Source organism: Tubulanus polymorphus, chromosome 3 (assembly GCF_964204645.1).
Source record: "Tubulanus polymorphus chromosome 3, tnTubPoly1.2, whole genome shotgun sequence".
NCBI lineage: Eukaryota > Metazoa > Nemertea > Palaeonemertea > Tubulaniformes > Tubulanidae > Tubulanus > Tubulanus polymorphus.
This window is the reverse complement of record NC_134027.1, coordinates 1,867,562-1,881,967: the sequence shown is the minus strand read 5'-3', so window position 1 is coordinate 1,881,967 and position 14,406 is coordinate 1,867,562. Positions and strand designations below refer to the sequence as shown.

The 14,406-nt window shown below is 37.7% G+C and overlaps 2 protein-coding genes across 2 annotated transcripts; one reads left to right on the top strand and one right to left on the bottom strand.

The window, feature by feature from the left end:
• The first annotated feature begins 74 nt into the window (after positions 1–74).
• LOC141902347 (uncharacterized) lies at positions 75–3,403 on the top strand. Its single transcript, XM_074790029.1, has 13 exons — positions 75–237; positions 372–543; positions 623–769; positions 865–1,003; positions 1,111–1,213; positions 1,304–1,399; positions 1,487–1,574; positions 1,650–1,727; positions 1,991–2,082; positions 2,176–2,272; positions 2,352–2,420; positions 2,499–2,593; positions 2,853–3,403. The coding sequence occupies exons 1-13, from the start codon at positions 77–79 to the stop codon at positions 2,914–2,916; spliced, it is 1,401 nt and encodes a 466-aa protein (XP_074646130.1). The 5' UTR covers positions 75–76; the 3' UTR covers positions 2,917–3,403.
• Positions 3,404–4,163: 760 nt separating this feature from the next.
• Positions 4,164–13,601, bottom strand: LOC141901133 (aquaporin-4-like). The gene is made up of 3 exons (XM_074788232.1): positions 13,056–13,601; positions 5,156–5,236; positions 4,164–4,376 (listed from the first exon to the last, which is right to left on the bottom strand). The coding sequence occupies exons 1-3, from the start codon at positions 13,599–13,601 to the stop codon at positions 4,164–4,166; spliced, it is 840 nt and encodes a 279-aa protein (XP_074644333.1).
• Between the last annotated feature and the right edge of the window lie 805 nt (positions 13,602–14,406).

Below are 14,406 nucleotides of genomic sequence, written 5' to 3'. Positions count from 1 at the left end.
GACTGACGTAGACTGGTTGCCTGTTCCATTAAGGTAACCAGTCTACGACTGACGAAATCTCCGAATGACGTCAACAATGGCCGCACAAACTCGTCGCATTCAAGAAGAATTACTGGTATATTTGTGTGATAACTATACAGATGATAATCCTCATCTCACCCTGACATCTTTGAAAGAACATTTGAAATCAATTCTTAAAGACAGTGAAGTTTCAGACCGACCCTTACAGGCAGAAAGGTAAATAGACCGACAGAAAGTGAAATTTTCAGTGGGAATTTCCATGAAATCTTCACTTACCAGGGTCGAATTCAAATCCAAATTAAATCTTTATTCAGTGTTATATCATTCACATCGCTGATCATTTATTTCAGATGGCTGTACTGGGCTCAACAGAATAAATATATCAAATGTATAGAAACTGAAGTGCCAGTTGGAATTCTACCAGATGGTTGTAATGCTTCACTTATTGATGCGAAGGTTTTTTCGAAAAAAAGAGGTCCGGATGATGAAATCTATGATAACAATGATGATATTCGGAATAGGGTAAATTTTCTATTACCGATCGAATTTTTTGAAATGAATTAAGAGTGTTTTTGACGATTAAAATGATGATATTCCACAGGTTGCTAGAGGAAACTGTTTGTTGAGAATGGGTAATGAAGTGACGTGTATTATTTACGCGTTGAAGAAGTTTACCGGTGGTCTCGGGGACGATGACGATAAAACTACAGGAGGAGATGATTTTACTTGGAAACGTTATTTCATTAAGGTTCAAAATTATTTGTTTCCAAAGCTATTTTCACATATTTCAATCTCCCATGAAATCTGAAATTTATTTTCTTTTTTGTCTATATATTTGTTTAGGAACTCAATGAAGTGGAATTAGTTTGCGCTACTAAGAAAGCCAATGGTGAAGCTGCTCATTTGAGTTGTATAGATGTTCAAGGGGAGAAGATCATTTGTGCTGGGTCCAAAAATGTACATTTGTTATTCAAAAATAGAAGTGAGTTCGAATATACCATAGTAACAATTTTGCGTTCATGTAAGACATAGATTTTTGTAATATTTTGTAAAGTTTTTATTCACTTATGATGATTGTTTTTTCCTCAGGTGATATTGAAAAATATGTTGACCAGCGATTCAGAATTGCTAAAGAAGTGGCTCAAACTGTTTCGGATTTTTTGGATCAGATGGATAAAGAAGCCAGGCAAAAGTAGGGCTAGTTGATTACATACAATCATATATTTTGATTATTTTTACTAAAATCTTTTTGAAATCTATGTGTTTATGTATTTCACTACAGGTTGCTTGAGTTTCTTTGCGTCACTCATTTCACCGCAGTTTTTGAGATTTTATCCCCAGCTCATCAACATGTCGAAAATCTATCTCATCTCGAACGGTAAGAAATAAAGCATTAAAACTAACAACTATCAATTATTCATTAGATTTCATCTAGTTCTCTATGTTCATCTCTTGTGTTTTACAGACCAATGCTCAAATTTATTGCCTGGACGAAAACTTCAAATTTAGACACCAATGACTTGTGTTGTGTTGTGCCACATATAGGATTTGAGGTATTTTGTATTCACATCAAATGTATATCGAATTATATTTGATTTCATCTTATCTGTAGCTGATATTTTATTTAGATCGGTCGAATACTGAAATTAGATACAGTTGAATATGACCTGATTCCCGTGTCAGATTTGGACTTACGAATGCAGCAAGTAAGAACCTTCATTTTACAACATCAATCGCTTATGAGAATATTTCATATTGTTTACAGTTTAAGTCGTTGTAGCTGAGACCATCATTATTGTGACAAACTTATTCAAATGGTGACTTACGCGTAGTGAATTGAATTCAAAATACAAAATTGTATCAAAGAATAACCATTACCGGTACTTCAATGATGTGATGACTTGAACAGACTTCAGTGACGTGATGATGACTTAAACGAATTTGACTGTGATTACGTGATATTTTTCAGGTTAGGTGTGGTTATAACTCTGAAGGTGAAGTTTTCTATTTCCTCGATTTCAACAGTAATGTTGTTGGATTGTTGAAGAAGAAAACAGTGTGGTAGGGAAAATTTTGATTTTGAAAAGCGAAATTTTGAATTCATTTCTCTTTGAACTAATGAATTTTCCTTATTTGGAAACAATTTCGTTGCAGGTACATCATGTGCAGAGCAATTCGTGAAAAGTCAAAGGCAGCCGTTTTATCGAAAAGCAAAAAACAAGATTTCAAAGAGAAGAAGGCACTTGGAAAGGTAAATTATTAGAAAATAATGTTTACAATCTAACTGACATGACATGAACTTCTGACAAGATAAACCTGTTTCCTTGTAGACAAAATGTCGAATTCTAGAAATTCGAACGTGGTTGAAATTAGATGACGATACTACATCTATTTGGCAGGTAAACTATACATTTGACAAATTTTCCCTAGATATTTACCAGTTGATATATAAATGAGTTGATGGTTTATTTTATTAGGGTTTAGCAATAAATTACATCCGCTGGTGTTTGCGAAATTTCGAATCCTCAAAAGTTTCGCAAGAAGAAATAATTGACAAATTTCCTGATTTGTGGTACGTAATACACTCTGTAACGAATTGACAATAGATGGCGCTTTGTATCTTCATGAAACTAAAAAGCGATATCTATATTAATCACTTAAATTAAATAGAATGAGTTGAAATGATTTTTTTCACTTATTACGATGTCAAAATCTTCCGCCATTGTGATATATGACCGCGCATCAGCAATAGAAATAAATTGCACATATCTGAACTGATGTCAATTTGTCAGAAGATGATTAATAATGTAGTGTTCAATTTTATCTTGTAGGAAACGATTTCTCGCTGAAAACGACGAAACTGATGAAATAATAGCTAAATTTATCAACAGTTGATGACAACTCGGTAACAATAAGGAGTTGATTAGAATTCACAGATTCCATGTTATGAGTTCATCTGTTGTTATAAATCTCTACTGTACATTTTATTGGTGATGACGAATTGTGTTCATTTTCCTCATAAAATGACATTCCATATTCCTAATATGAATGTAACTATTTGGTAATGATGTCAACTCGAGAATATTGTCGTCCGATGAAGAAGATGCTCATATGAAGATTTACGCCTTTTGCATGGTTTCTTGAGACTGTGTAATTTTCCTATGGTTATGACTGAAGTATTTGTGAGAGTGATGAGTGGAATGAAGCTATCCATCATGTAAACTGTCACAGCGTGAGCGTGTGTTGTTATGTGAAGATTTAATCATCAATCATATCCTGAATCACTGATGTGCAATGTTTCACTATTTTCTATTTATTGATATTTTCACTATATATAAATATATCTATATTCGTCACCGATTTACATTCAATGTATTTATACTGTCCGAAAAAAGTTTTATTTGTATAGTTTATTTATTAATGTAAAGATATAGCAGATTACATGATATATTTACGAAATTATTTATTTGTTATTCTTGTGTGAATTGTTAAAAGTTTTAGTCATTATTCATTCAAGTTTGATATGATATAAAGATGAATAAATGGAATATTATTAGTACATGTAATTAGTTTCCTTCGTTTGATCTTGTATTTGACTCTGGGTTGCAGCTTGAAACTGCTGTGATTTCGCGGGGTGCAGCTCTTTGATTCGATAAATACATAGAAAGACATTTAAGAGAAAGCTCTTGTTTCGTGTAGATTTTGTAAGAATTCATTAAGTGTAATTCGATTGTAAGCAGCGGATTTTCTTTAAATAACATTGTTGTATTAATTCTTCTAAAAACGTTTGAACTTGTTGGAACGACGTTTCTCGTTCATCGCTACAAATGTCTTAGTTTCAAAGCCCGTCATTTTTCAAAGCAAAAAAAAAAGAAATGGTTTGGAATATCGTATTCGTTTTATTGCACAAATTTACAATCCATCGATGTAGACCTGACATAAAACAGTATACGATACGATTTGAACGAGATTCACATCGTAAGAAAATTAATCGAAATTTGTTCATGAACATTCTGGCAACTAGCATTACACAACAATAACACATTAATTGATAAAAAAAAGAACAATTTAAGATTGAAATATTTTACAGCAAAATGTTTCGTTCAGTTTTATACATTTTAGCGGAATCATTCATGGATACCTCACGCTAAACTGTCGAATGTGGAGGTCGGTGTAAACGCCATTTCTGTTGATATGGTCGAGTTAGTACTGAGCGTACTGCGGGTCCGTTTCATACTCGCTTGTTTCCTTCGAAACGAACGTTTGAAATGTTGAATTTGTTGCGACGAATCGTGCGTATATTCGTACGTGAATCCCCCGATTATTCCACCTAGAATAGGTCCAACCCAATACACCTAAAATACAGAATTTAGAAAAATAAATGTACTAATCTTTGGACTATAATCCAGTTATACATATCCGATGGTTCTTATGAAAATAACCACTCTTGACCTGCAGATCGACTAAAATCGAAACCCAATTCAAGGTTCTTTGTCAAGAACCATAAGTCTCGAACAACTCCATTCTACATTCTATTTTGCAGAAGAACCATTAATTCTCCACCAATAACCCCGAGGTTCTTCGAAGAACACCAGACCCCACGTTCGAAGAGTGTATAGTAAAAAAATACCAAGTAATGAAACCACAAAATACAATCTTGTCAATTTTCTTGTCAATCAGTGAACGGGCGACAATGTTATGGTATCACTTACAAAATAGTGAAAATACCCGCGTGAATGTCACAAGAGGACAGACGAAGATATACGTGTACCCGTCTGGTGGTATAGAACTGATTACATTAACGATGAAACGGTTCCGACGATGGGAACCACTAATTAACCAAGGATGTGTAACGGATGTATCTCACGATCGAGTCAATTTTGTCTTCATTATTCGATCAATTGTGGTTAGATTCACATTAACTACGAACTCCCCCCTTCAGACAAGACATATACATTAGAAACGTGTATAGAATCCCATTCTCCATCCACACAGCGACAACCTTTAGTCTATCTAATTCATCATTATTAAAAAGTAGAAAGGTATAGCAATGGTTCTTAGAAAACCAGGGATAATATTCCTGATCGTTTGCACTATGTCACTATCTACGGTTATAATTTCGAAGGATACGTACCCAATGATTAGTCCATCTATTCATGATAACAGCAGGACCTAAAGAACGAGCAGGGTTCATACTTGCTCCGGTTGCATTTATCTAAAAAGATACCGAATATAAGATGTACATTTTTACGATTAAAAACGATTGAACTATGGTCGTCGCAGGTGCAGTAAACGGTCCCTTGATAACTAATCATGACGGTACAAAAGCAAAAAAGTCTTGCGCTATTCAGATGATGGATCATTTTAGTGACACTTCTGTCTGTAAAATTCATTTGATAAAAGGTACACACTGTGCTGTAACATACGAGATATGCCTCGACACTCTTTGGAAATCTTTGTCGAGCTGAAACATAGACTTCTAACTGGCATTTATATTCTGATCACGGTATCATGCATAAGAACGACGCATGGAATCTAAAACAATTTATCAACACCTGTCTCCAGTCCTGTTCAGATCTAAATTGGGTATATATTTCATTCGTCCATGAACTTTGAAAAATTTTCTCACCGCCAGTTTCTTCGTCGTATCTAAATAGATTAGCCGAACTTCACTTCGTATACAAAAACATACACCTAAATGAATATTGATAATAAGCGAAGTCCCATTGGGAAAATTATCTATCGTTCAAACTTAAGCTTCTCGTTCATCAAACTGAATACTAGCCAAGCGGATAGGTTTGGTTCTAAGTCAGTGAAATTACTTTGTAATTCTCGCATGAGAGGAAAACCTATTACGGATAAAATACAATCGTTGTAGCCATAATCCAAATTGCCTCCTCGTCTATCGTCGTCGGCACAATTTTCTGAAGACCATTAATTTCAAAGATGTCTATAGCGAACAATGAACTGTAGCAGCAACACGGCATTCAGACATTTCCCTCGATGGAAATCTGAAATTAAGCCCGTAAATTGGGCTTCGATTTATGCGTTGCAGGTTATATGAAGCACCATTCAGATATCACGTGTCGCTAGTTTTTCTCGCGTTTTGATTGCTAATCATGACTGACAGAATTGGATCCTTGCAAATTCAATACGTGACAAAAGTGTTCTATTATGCCATATAAATTCCGATCGGTGTCATGAAATTCAAATTGTCTGCCGTAGGTAAAGAGAGAATGCAAATCTTCAAATCGCTTTTTTTTTAAACTACCAAAAACCTCTCGATCACGAGTGTTCCACCATGATTCACATCAATCGATGGTAATCTCGTGTGGTGCGCTTTTTGCCGGTCACATCTTAACGCAATTTTCCCCGTGGATTTGATTTGCATATCTAGAGATGTTTTTTTTCCTTTATTTCTCTCGGGCGGTATCGGATCTCTGTGATATGGTTAGCAAATCCTTCTTTTTCTCACGGTGTTACTGATTGAAAATCGTCAAGGACGAACCGGACCCCGGAGGGGTATCATTTCATCGATATCAAATAAATATATACGTACCCGCCTGCCTTTGAATGTAGCGTAAAAAGGTTACCGAAATCGTCTGATTTTGTAAATGTGCTAGGAGCTAAATTTGATGTTACGGATTTTGCTACGACTGCAGAATTTTGACAGCAGGAACTTTATATTACATTTATCATAGTGTATAATGATGAAAAACAAGCGAAGTTGAAATTGATGCCGATGGCAGCCATTGGCTCTATACAAGTCATGTATTGTCAGTGTAACTAGTATCTCGTTTATATGAGTTGCGAAATGGAAATCGCGCTCATCTTTCATCGGGACTTGACAAGTTGGATCCAGCATTCGTATAAACCCAGGAGTCGGAGTCATCCCTAATTAGATCATTACGAAACCCGGATAAGAGAAATAGCATGTTATCTACGGCAATCTTGGCAGTTTCGACGGCAACAAATATCCCTGAATTAAGCCAATCACTGTTGTGACGCCGATTCGTAATGAAAAAATCCAGATACGAAGCCAACCATGGCTGATAGCTAAATCACCCCTTCTTAGGTTTCATTAGATAACATATAAAACTATCGGCATCGCGGCGAATTTCGTAATACGGTCTAATTTCCCTGCGTCGTGGTCAATTGGGTCACTGTACGGTGTATGAATATCACGGCGTTTTCCACTGAAATTACGACGTATTTGGTTTGTCTGTCTAGAATTGATGGCACCATCCTAATTCATGTTCAAAGAATATCTGGGGTACAGCTACAGGGGGTGGCGACGCTTGAAGAACATGTTGTGGGAAAATGGCGAATGTCCGTCTAACGTCTGAGGGTGTTCGTACAGACAGCCGGTTGATAGCTGTAATACTGGTGACGTCACTAGGACGGTGGTACTGAGATTCAAACGGTCGGTGCGCGCACGTATTCCAATTATTACCAGTTGTGCCTCAGGTGCTTCAGAAACTGGAGCTAATGTAAACTGTTCATTAAACGACCATTAATTTGAGTACCATTCCATACAATTCTCCGTCGATACGACGATATTCATAAATAGTTTCATTAATTACCGTGGTCTAAACATTTTCAAAATGAGGTGCGCAACATCCAGCGAGACATTTTGAATACGGGATTATTTTCCTTCTGTTGGTTTTACTCGTCGATTTCAAAGGCACGTGTGGTCGGGTTTTCTTTCCGCTCATTTACTTATCTGAAAAGATATTTTTTCCTATCCGTGCGCTGATGTAAAGCTGTATTAACCGGCTTCTGAGCCGTCGTTTTATACAAAGATTCTCGCAACAATTTAATCTTTAACGTGAAAAGAGGTCTGTCCTTCGCCGCTGTTCGGGTATAAACGAAGCCACTTCTGGATGTTTCTGCCCGTAAGCCATCTTAAACAGTTCCACACATCAATAGCTCGGTGTCCTTTCAAGCGGCTTTTATACCTACGGAGACAAGACGAATCATTACAAGATTCTCACGATTCTTTCTTGCTCGGTTCCATCCGAAAATACGGTGAACTGCGTCGCAACTTGTTACTTAACTGCGCGCATATTCATGACGCGATAGATTAGAAAACGAAGGCGTTTTATATTTTGTTTCCATGCGTACAAAACGTAATTATCGTTTCAGAAGTGGTAGAACGATGGCTTCTGACAGTTTGCTTGTAGAGAAAATAATGGCAGTGGCATTTTGAGTTATTTCAGACCGTGAATGTGAGGGCGAAATTCAATTAAATTCTCTCTCGACATTTCGGAGCAGTTCCAATGAAACGTATGTCATGACGTACACGTCAGAACACATAGAAAACGATTGAAACACATAAGAAATCCTGTGATTTCATCTGTGGCTTGCTACATAGTCCATAGACGAGACTTGGGTCCAAAAGTGTTGTTTAAAGTTAAGGCCTGGTCTCAAGTTGCTAGATTGGTTATATAACCGTAATAAGCTATGATTATGGAACCCACCCGACCTGATAACCTGGAAGCCTGGTACCGTTGAGAGAAAACGCAATCTTCTATACATGTAAGAACCAGAATTGATTGAAACCATCATGTTTTATTTAGATGTATGGGGTATTTGCGTCATGATTTCCCAAATAACTGAACCGAGAATGATAGATCATTTTGGCAACGTAGAATGATTATTATGGCAATAAAATCGACACGAAGTCTTGTAAAATATTCATAAATGACGAGGAAAAGTAAAGCGTTGTAGAGTGATAAACCTTGATTGCTTAACGGTCACGTCCCATGTGATTTGTTATGTCAATAACAGCATTTTCTCCATACGTGAACAGGTTTCTCAAGCAACTCTCCGATTTCCCCCGATCACCCGCACAGCATCCGATGTGTTTCATGTGAATCATTTTTCCCAACTTGCGTGATCTAACTTTCCTCCATCTGATGGTGTATCTCGTGTAAACGGATATGTCATGACAATCGAGTCAAGATTCGACTGATTCGGGAATAACGTGCCGTTAAATGAGATCTTAAAAGTCGCCCACCTTCGATTAGAATAGAAATGGAGCCACCCGAATCTATTGATGTACGTAATTTAATGATCAACTGTGGGAATCGATGATTCTGCTTGTGGCAAGCGAATATCCACCAGGTTCGCCAGCGATGCCGGATTTCTTCTCAGATTCAATTGAAATCTGTCCATAGTTTTTCAAATTCAATGGATGAGGAATCGAATAATCGCGCTATAAACGAACGCTTAAAAATCAACCTGTGTTTATCAAGAGACACGCTTTGCCAAATGTTTTTAATGGGAGGCTAGAAATATAGATTAAAGTACAGTCATGTACATTGAAAATGAACTAAATTTTATCAGATTGTCCATGGGTTATCCTATTGATACGCACTTCGTCTAGCGGGATAGCTGGTGGCACTCGGGGTCCTCTTATACATCTTGATAATTTTGAGCCGATCCTCGATCCTCATGGACTGCTCCATAGTTTGGATTTGATTCTCGTGGGAGAACTCCGAGCTGGCGACAGACGTTGTTGGCATTTGACGCAATTTGCAATCTATTGGAAACCACGGCGAAATTGACAGGTATCTGATTTCTGAAGGAATGTAATCGAATTATCGTTACATTAATGGCGCTCTCGTATTGCAAGCATCGGAGACTTCCAATATTTAACTCAAATCAATAGGCAAACGAGACCGATCGGTCTTACATCACTCAGGATACAAGTTACATTTCCATTGATGTTGTAGCATATATTTGCATTCGGTTCTCGACCCTCTCTGCCAATGAAATATTTATAGACAAATTCCAACCTCGGGGGAATTTCAATAGATCTCGCTTTCTATAGCGCCGAATCTCTCGGGCCACAAAATCTTCTCCTTCTTTGATAATTTCAATTATAGAATCGTTCATGAAATTGCCTTCCTAGACGTTGTTGTATATTATTTCCCAATGAATTCGTTCAGTTGTCGTTTATTACTCGCAGGGATTTTCTGCTGATAAATTATTGTGTATAATTCCCTGTCGACAGTTTGATGCTTTTCGCTTATATAAAATATGTACGTGGCGACTGTTATATAAAAGCTGTTAACAGCGCATGGTTCGTTGCCCGGTAAATTATAAACGATATTTTTGCGAATGATTATGTAATCTAATGATATTCATTCTCTGAATACTCAAAATATATGAAAACAAAATTCGTAAAGCGATTAAGATTTTTTTAAAGGTACCAGTGGAACGTTTGGTATGACAGGATACGTTTGTTACAGCCTATTGAAACGGGAGGAGTCAATGAAAACAACAAAGGCCGTTTCAGTATTAGAGACTTTAGTCTTAAGTTATCAGATTGGTCACCAAACAAGATGAGTTTAGATTGGTCTTAAGTCTAAGGCATATTGTGCAACTGGTTTTTATGGCCGCTGGTTATTTATTTCAGAATTACTTATATGCGATATGACCGAATGCTAAGTGTTATACTCCACTAGGCGTTAAGCTCCATTATAGTAATAACGTCGACCACGCGGATCCGTAAATGGCGACAGTCGCAGTTTACCGCAGCACGGAAATCAAATGACGCAAATAGCCTTTTAACGTCGTTAATGTTGTACCCTGTATACTACGCCTTTATTGCACATTATTACTAATTGCGAAACGAACGGACAACATTTACGCTGGGTTATACATTAATCAAACTGAGCGGATTGCCTTGAAGTCGCCGTAACGATGATTGAATCGTGTTTTCAATCGTCGGCAAATTCCATTAACACGATCACAAAATTTCGACTCAGATTTTTCCACACCGTGACGTTACTTAAATGGCGATCTTTCACTTCTAACAAGATTATTGCTCAATAAACTTTGCTCAATGAACAACAAGACGTATATATTCACAAAACCTGATGCATGGTTTACCAGTATATCGGCTTAAACTCGTCAACTGTCCCGTGATGATAAGGAAGCTTAGAATCTGTATGCGCTTCATTTACTTCGAGAACCCGGATCTAAGCTCCTTGATGTGTCAGATCGTCTTACCTTACTGCTTCAGACCGGATAAACGCAGCCAACCTTTACACAGCCCGTTAATCGCTTTATTCTGGTTTAGATGTTTCATCCCTAGCGAATCAAATATTGCCTAAATACCTCGAATCGTTGTTCTATATATGATGGGCCCGAACGGGGACCGATGCCATGATCAAAGTAACTTATAATACACTCACATATATATTTTTTGTGTAGGTTTTATATTTTATTCACGAATCAATTTACACAAGGAAGTATAGAAGGAAATAGTGTTGTAAAACAAAACGCCAGACACCTGGTGAAGTTAGAAGATAGATTTTTACCAAAAGCCCATCCCCCGCGTTTATTCCCCATTCATGATCCATGTAAGATATTCCTTTAGATCAATAAGAAAAAAATACAATTAATGAATTTACGAGACCTATCTAAAATTCGTTACAAAAAGGAGATGTAACCGGTCACTGGTGTCCGGGTGCTTGATTGCGCTTCTAAGGGATAAACTCAAGCAAATTCCCAGCACCATGAATTCTATCTGGGACGTTTAGAATTGATCCTGAAAATGTAGTTATCTGTTAACGATAGTACACTCTCCGACCGAGCTTACAGTGGAATAAAAAAAATGACATGAACACATGAAAATGTAATTATCTTCAAAAGCGGCTCGAGATAAACCCGTGGTGGTTACTGTCAGTTAGACTTGTTTTCAAATTCTCTCTTAGCGGAAGTTTTAATTTGCTGCATCAATGCCGTTTCCGCATTTCTGTCGTTTTCATACACGCGATAGACGCATTAGACGAAATGGAAAGAATGATTGCTTCACTCTTGAGAGTCGCTGGACTAGGTGCTTTTAGTGTTTACCCAATCCCAACCGATAGTTATTAGTAACAGCGCTAAAATGACGGCCGCAGTTTCCTCCATAGACGCGTGCAATATCGTTGTACTTCCTTCGCCTTTTAACATAAGACTCATTCTTTCAGGGACATATCTAGGATTTCTTCTAGGAGCTGCATTATACGGGTCACTAATGCGAGCAACACAGGTTCGAGGCCCCTCGGAGCTCTATTATTTTTGAGAACAGAATTTCGAACACATTTTGAATACGCCCAGATATTCACTAATGAGACGAAATTATCGATATGGATAAGTATAGATGTATATATAGATTATTATCTTTGTTTATTCTGCTCGCGGCTTTCTTTTTTAAAATCAAGTAGTTCATGTTGAAATAGACGAATCTATATGAAGTTCACTCGAGGCAGTTTATTGAAGGATGTATCGTGGCGTACACACCGCTCGGTCGATCAGAGATGTTAAAATCGTATTTGAAACAATTCCCGCGGCATCGCAGTAAATAACGGTGTATAAGTTGGTATACATGAGCTGCTAGATGCCATCGCGAAGTCGCAATCATTTTGAAGAGTTTTCACGCTTTTACGTGAAGCAGGTGCTGCAGGTGAGATTTACTATTAAAGCTTCACCTTTTATCGGAGAGAAGTTATAGTTTGCGTCGCCCGCAGCGGAGGAAACGAGCTACCGTTCATCTACCTGAATTACTCTGTCTTATTATGTCATGTACGCGTAGCAGGTGATGTCTCGAGGTGACGGTACGAAACTCATTGCTGTGACATTTAAAAAGAGACTGCAACGTCTTCATCTCGCCGAAGATGATGAGATTTTTAACTCTAACGCGGTACTGTTGTCGGTGAGGTGCGGTTGAGAACAAGATGAGAAAAAATTCGTTACTTTCCGGACGCGTTACGAAATAATTGCTAAAGCCCGACGCGCACAACGCAAAGAAGCATGGAAACATGTTTCTGATCGTAGATATCCCTGTGTTGTGTGCGTTTTGCCTTAAAGAATTCTTTTTCATTGCGAAACAGTGTCACAGTCGTGACTTGCGTTCAAAAGTGTTTGTAAATTTTAAGACTAGTCTTTAGTTGTTAGAACGGCTATGATGGAACTAAATGACAACCGTAAAGTTAAGATTTCGTTTTAGAACATGTGAGATCATTATCATGAATACTTACAGCTAAAAGATGTCCAATGATCACAGATAATCCAACTGAAAGTGCTCGAGATCCCATCTCCGCTCGTTTCGAGTCAACGTTAGCAAAAACTGTAAAAACCATTAAAAAAGTTGTCATAAACTCGATTCCAAACGCCTGCCCTAACGGCACTTCTGGATGGACGTAGGTGACACCCAAATGGGTGGCGGAAGTGTTCGGAGTTAGACCGTATAAAATCCCAGCGCCGGCTACTCCGCCCAAGCATTGGGCAACTATGTAAAAAAGCGTTCGCAAAATGCTCACATTTCGTGTAACTAACATGGCCATAGTGACCGCAGGGTTCATGTGAGCACCGCTGATGTGACCGACACATTGCATCAAAGTAGCAACACTAAAGCCGAATGCCAGGGCTACTCTGATATCGCTATATTCCGTACCCGAATGCCAGATATTGTACGAACCACAGCCCATAAAAACCAATAACAAAGTAATGAGAAATTCACAGCGAACGGATTTCCAAAACTGATAAGTTTTGATTTCATCCGGAACTAGTTTGTTCTTGGCCATTTTGGCACACTGCGGCATCGCGTTTGTCGTCTGATTGTCTTCAAGCATGGTTTTATGGAGCCAGCGCAATGGCAGACGCGAGCGACCGGGATCGTTTAGTTTCCACAAACCCCGCTGTTCGAGCAGAGACACTCTTTCCAATCACTGTTCTTCCAAGTGATGAAAAATCATCAACATTCCATCTCGAAAACGAATTTCCTTCGAAAAAGATCCGCGACCAGAAATGACTATATATATGAGGACAATGTTGAATCGATGGCTGTTCGGAATAGAATCAGTTCGTCGTATACATGCAAGCTCATATATGATTGCAAGCCTCGGGGGAAGAGTCGTAATCTTCGTGTTGATTTTGGACATGTCATGTCGTGATGCCTGGCAAAATTAAATATAAGATAACGCGCTCTTGTACACGAATTTATTCTATTATCAGGAAAATATTCGATGAATATCGTAAATGAAATCATACGAGGAATCGCTGATCATGGAAGGCGTACTAATTATCCGATGAGAAAGCTCAGTAATGATTAATAATATTCCTTCATTCATTAATTGAAGGAATACTTACATGGTTTCATGAGTAGGATTTGAATGGCGTATGAATGGGGTATGAATGTACGTATATAAAAGTGTGGGATTTCGGTTCTTAGAAAGTCATCTTTTGACTTCACTTGTTTTCCAGCGTTTTTTTTGACACAATATTCGTTCATTAATATCGAGGGAATACTTACATGGATCATGAATAGAGTATGAATGCGAGCGTGTGAGCTTTTGGTTCTTGAAGATAATAAGTGATCTTCTAACTCCA

What these genes read in the sequence shown, in the direction of transcription:
- LOC141902347 (XM_074790029.1), top strand. Translation starts at nt 77, where the DNA reads ATGGCCGCACAAACTCGTCGCATTCAAGAAGAATTACTGGTATATTTG. An exon ending in TGCCACATATAGGATTTGAG is followed by an intron (nt 1,575 to 1,649) that starts GTATTTTGTATT and finishes TATTTTATTTAG; the next exon opens with ATCGGTCGAATACTGAAATT. An exon ending in AGAAGAAGGCACTTGGAAAG is followed by an intron (nt 2,273 to 2,351) that starts GTAAATTATTAG and finishes GTTTCCTTGTAG; the next exon opens with ACAAAATGTCGAATTCTAGA.
- LOC141901133 (XM_074788232.1), bottom strand. Translation starts at nt 13,601, where the DNA reads ATGGCCAAGAACAAACTAGTTCCGGATGAAATCAAAACTTATCAGTTT. An exon ending in TCATTGGACATCTTTTAGCT is followed by an intron (nt 5,237 to 13,055) that starts GTAAGTATTCAT and finishes GTATCTTTTTAG; the next exon opens with ATAAATGCAACCGGAGCAAG. An exon ending in ATAGATGGACTAATCATTGG is followed by an intron (nt 4,377 to 5,155) that starts GTACGTATCCTT and finishes TCTGTATTTTAG; the next exon opens with GTGTATTGGGTTGGACCTAT.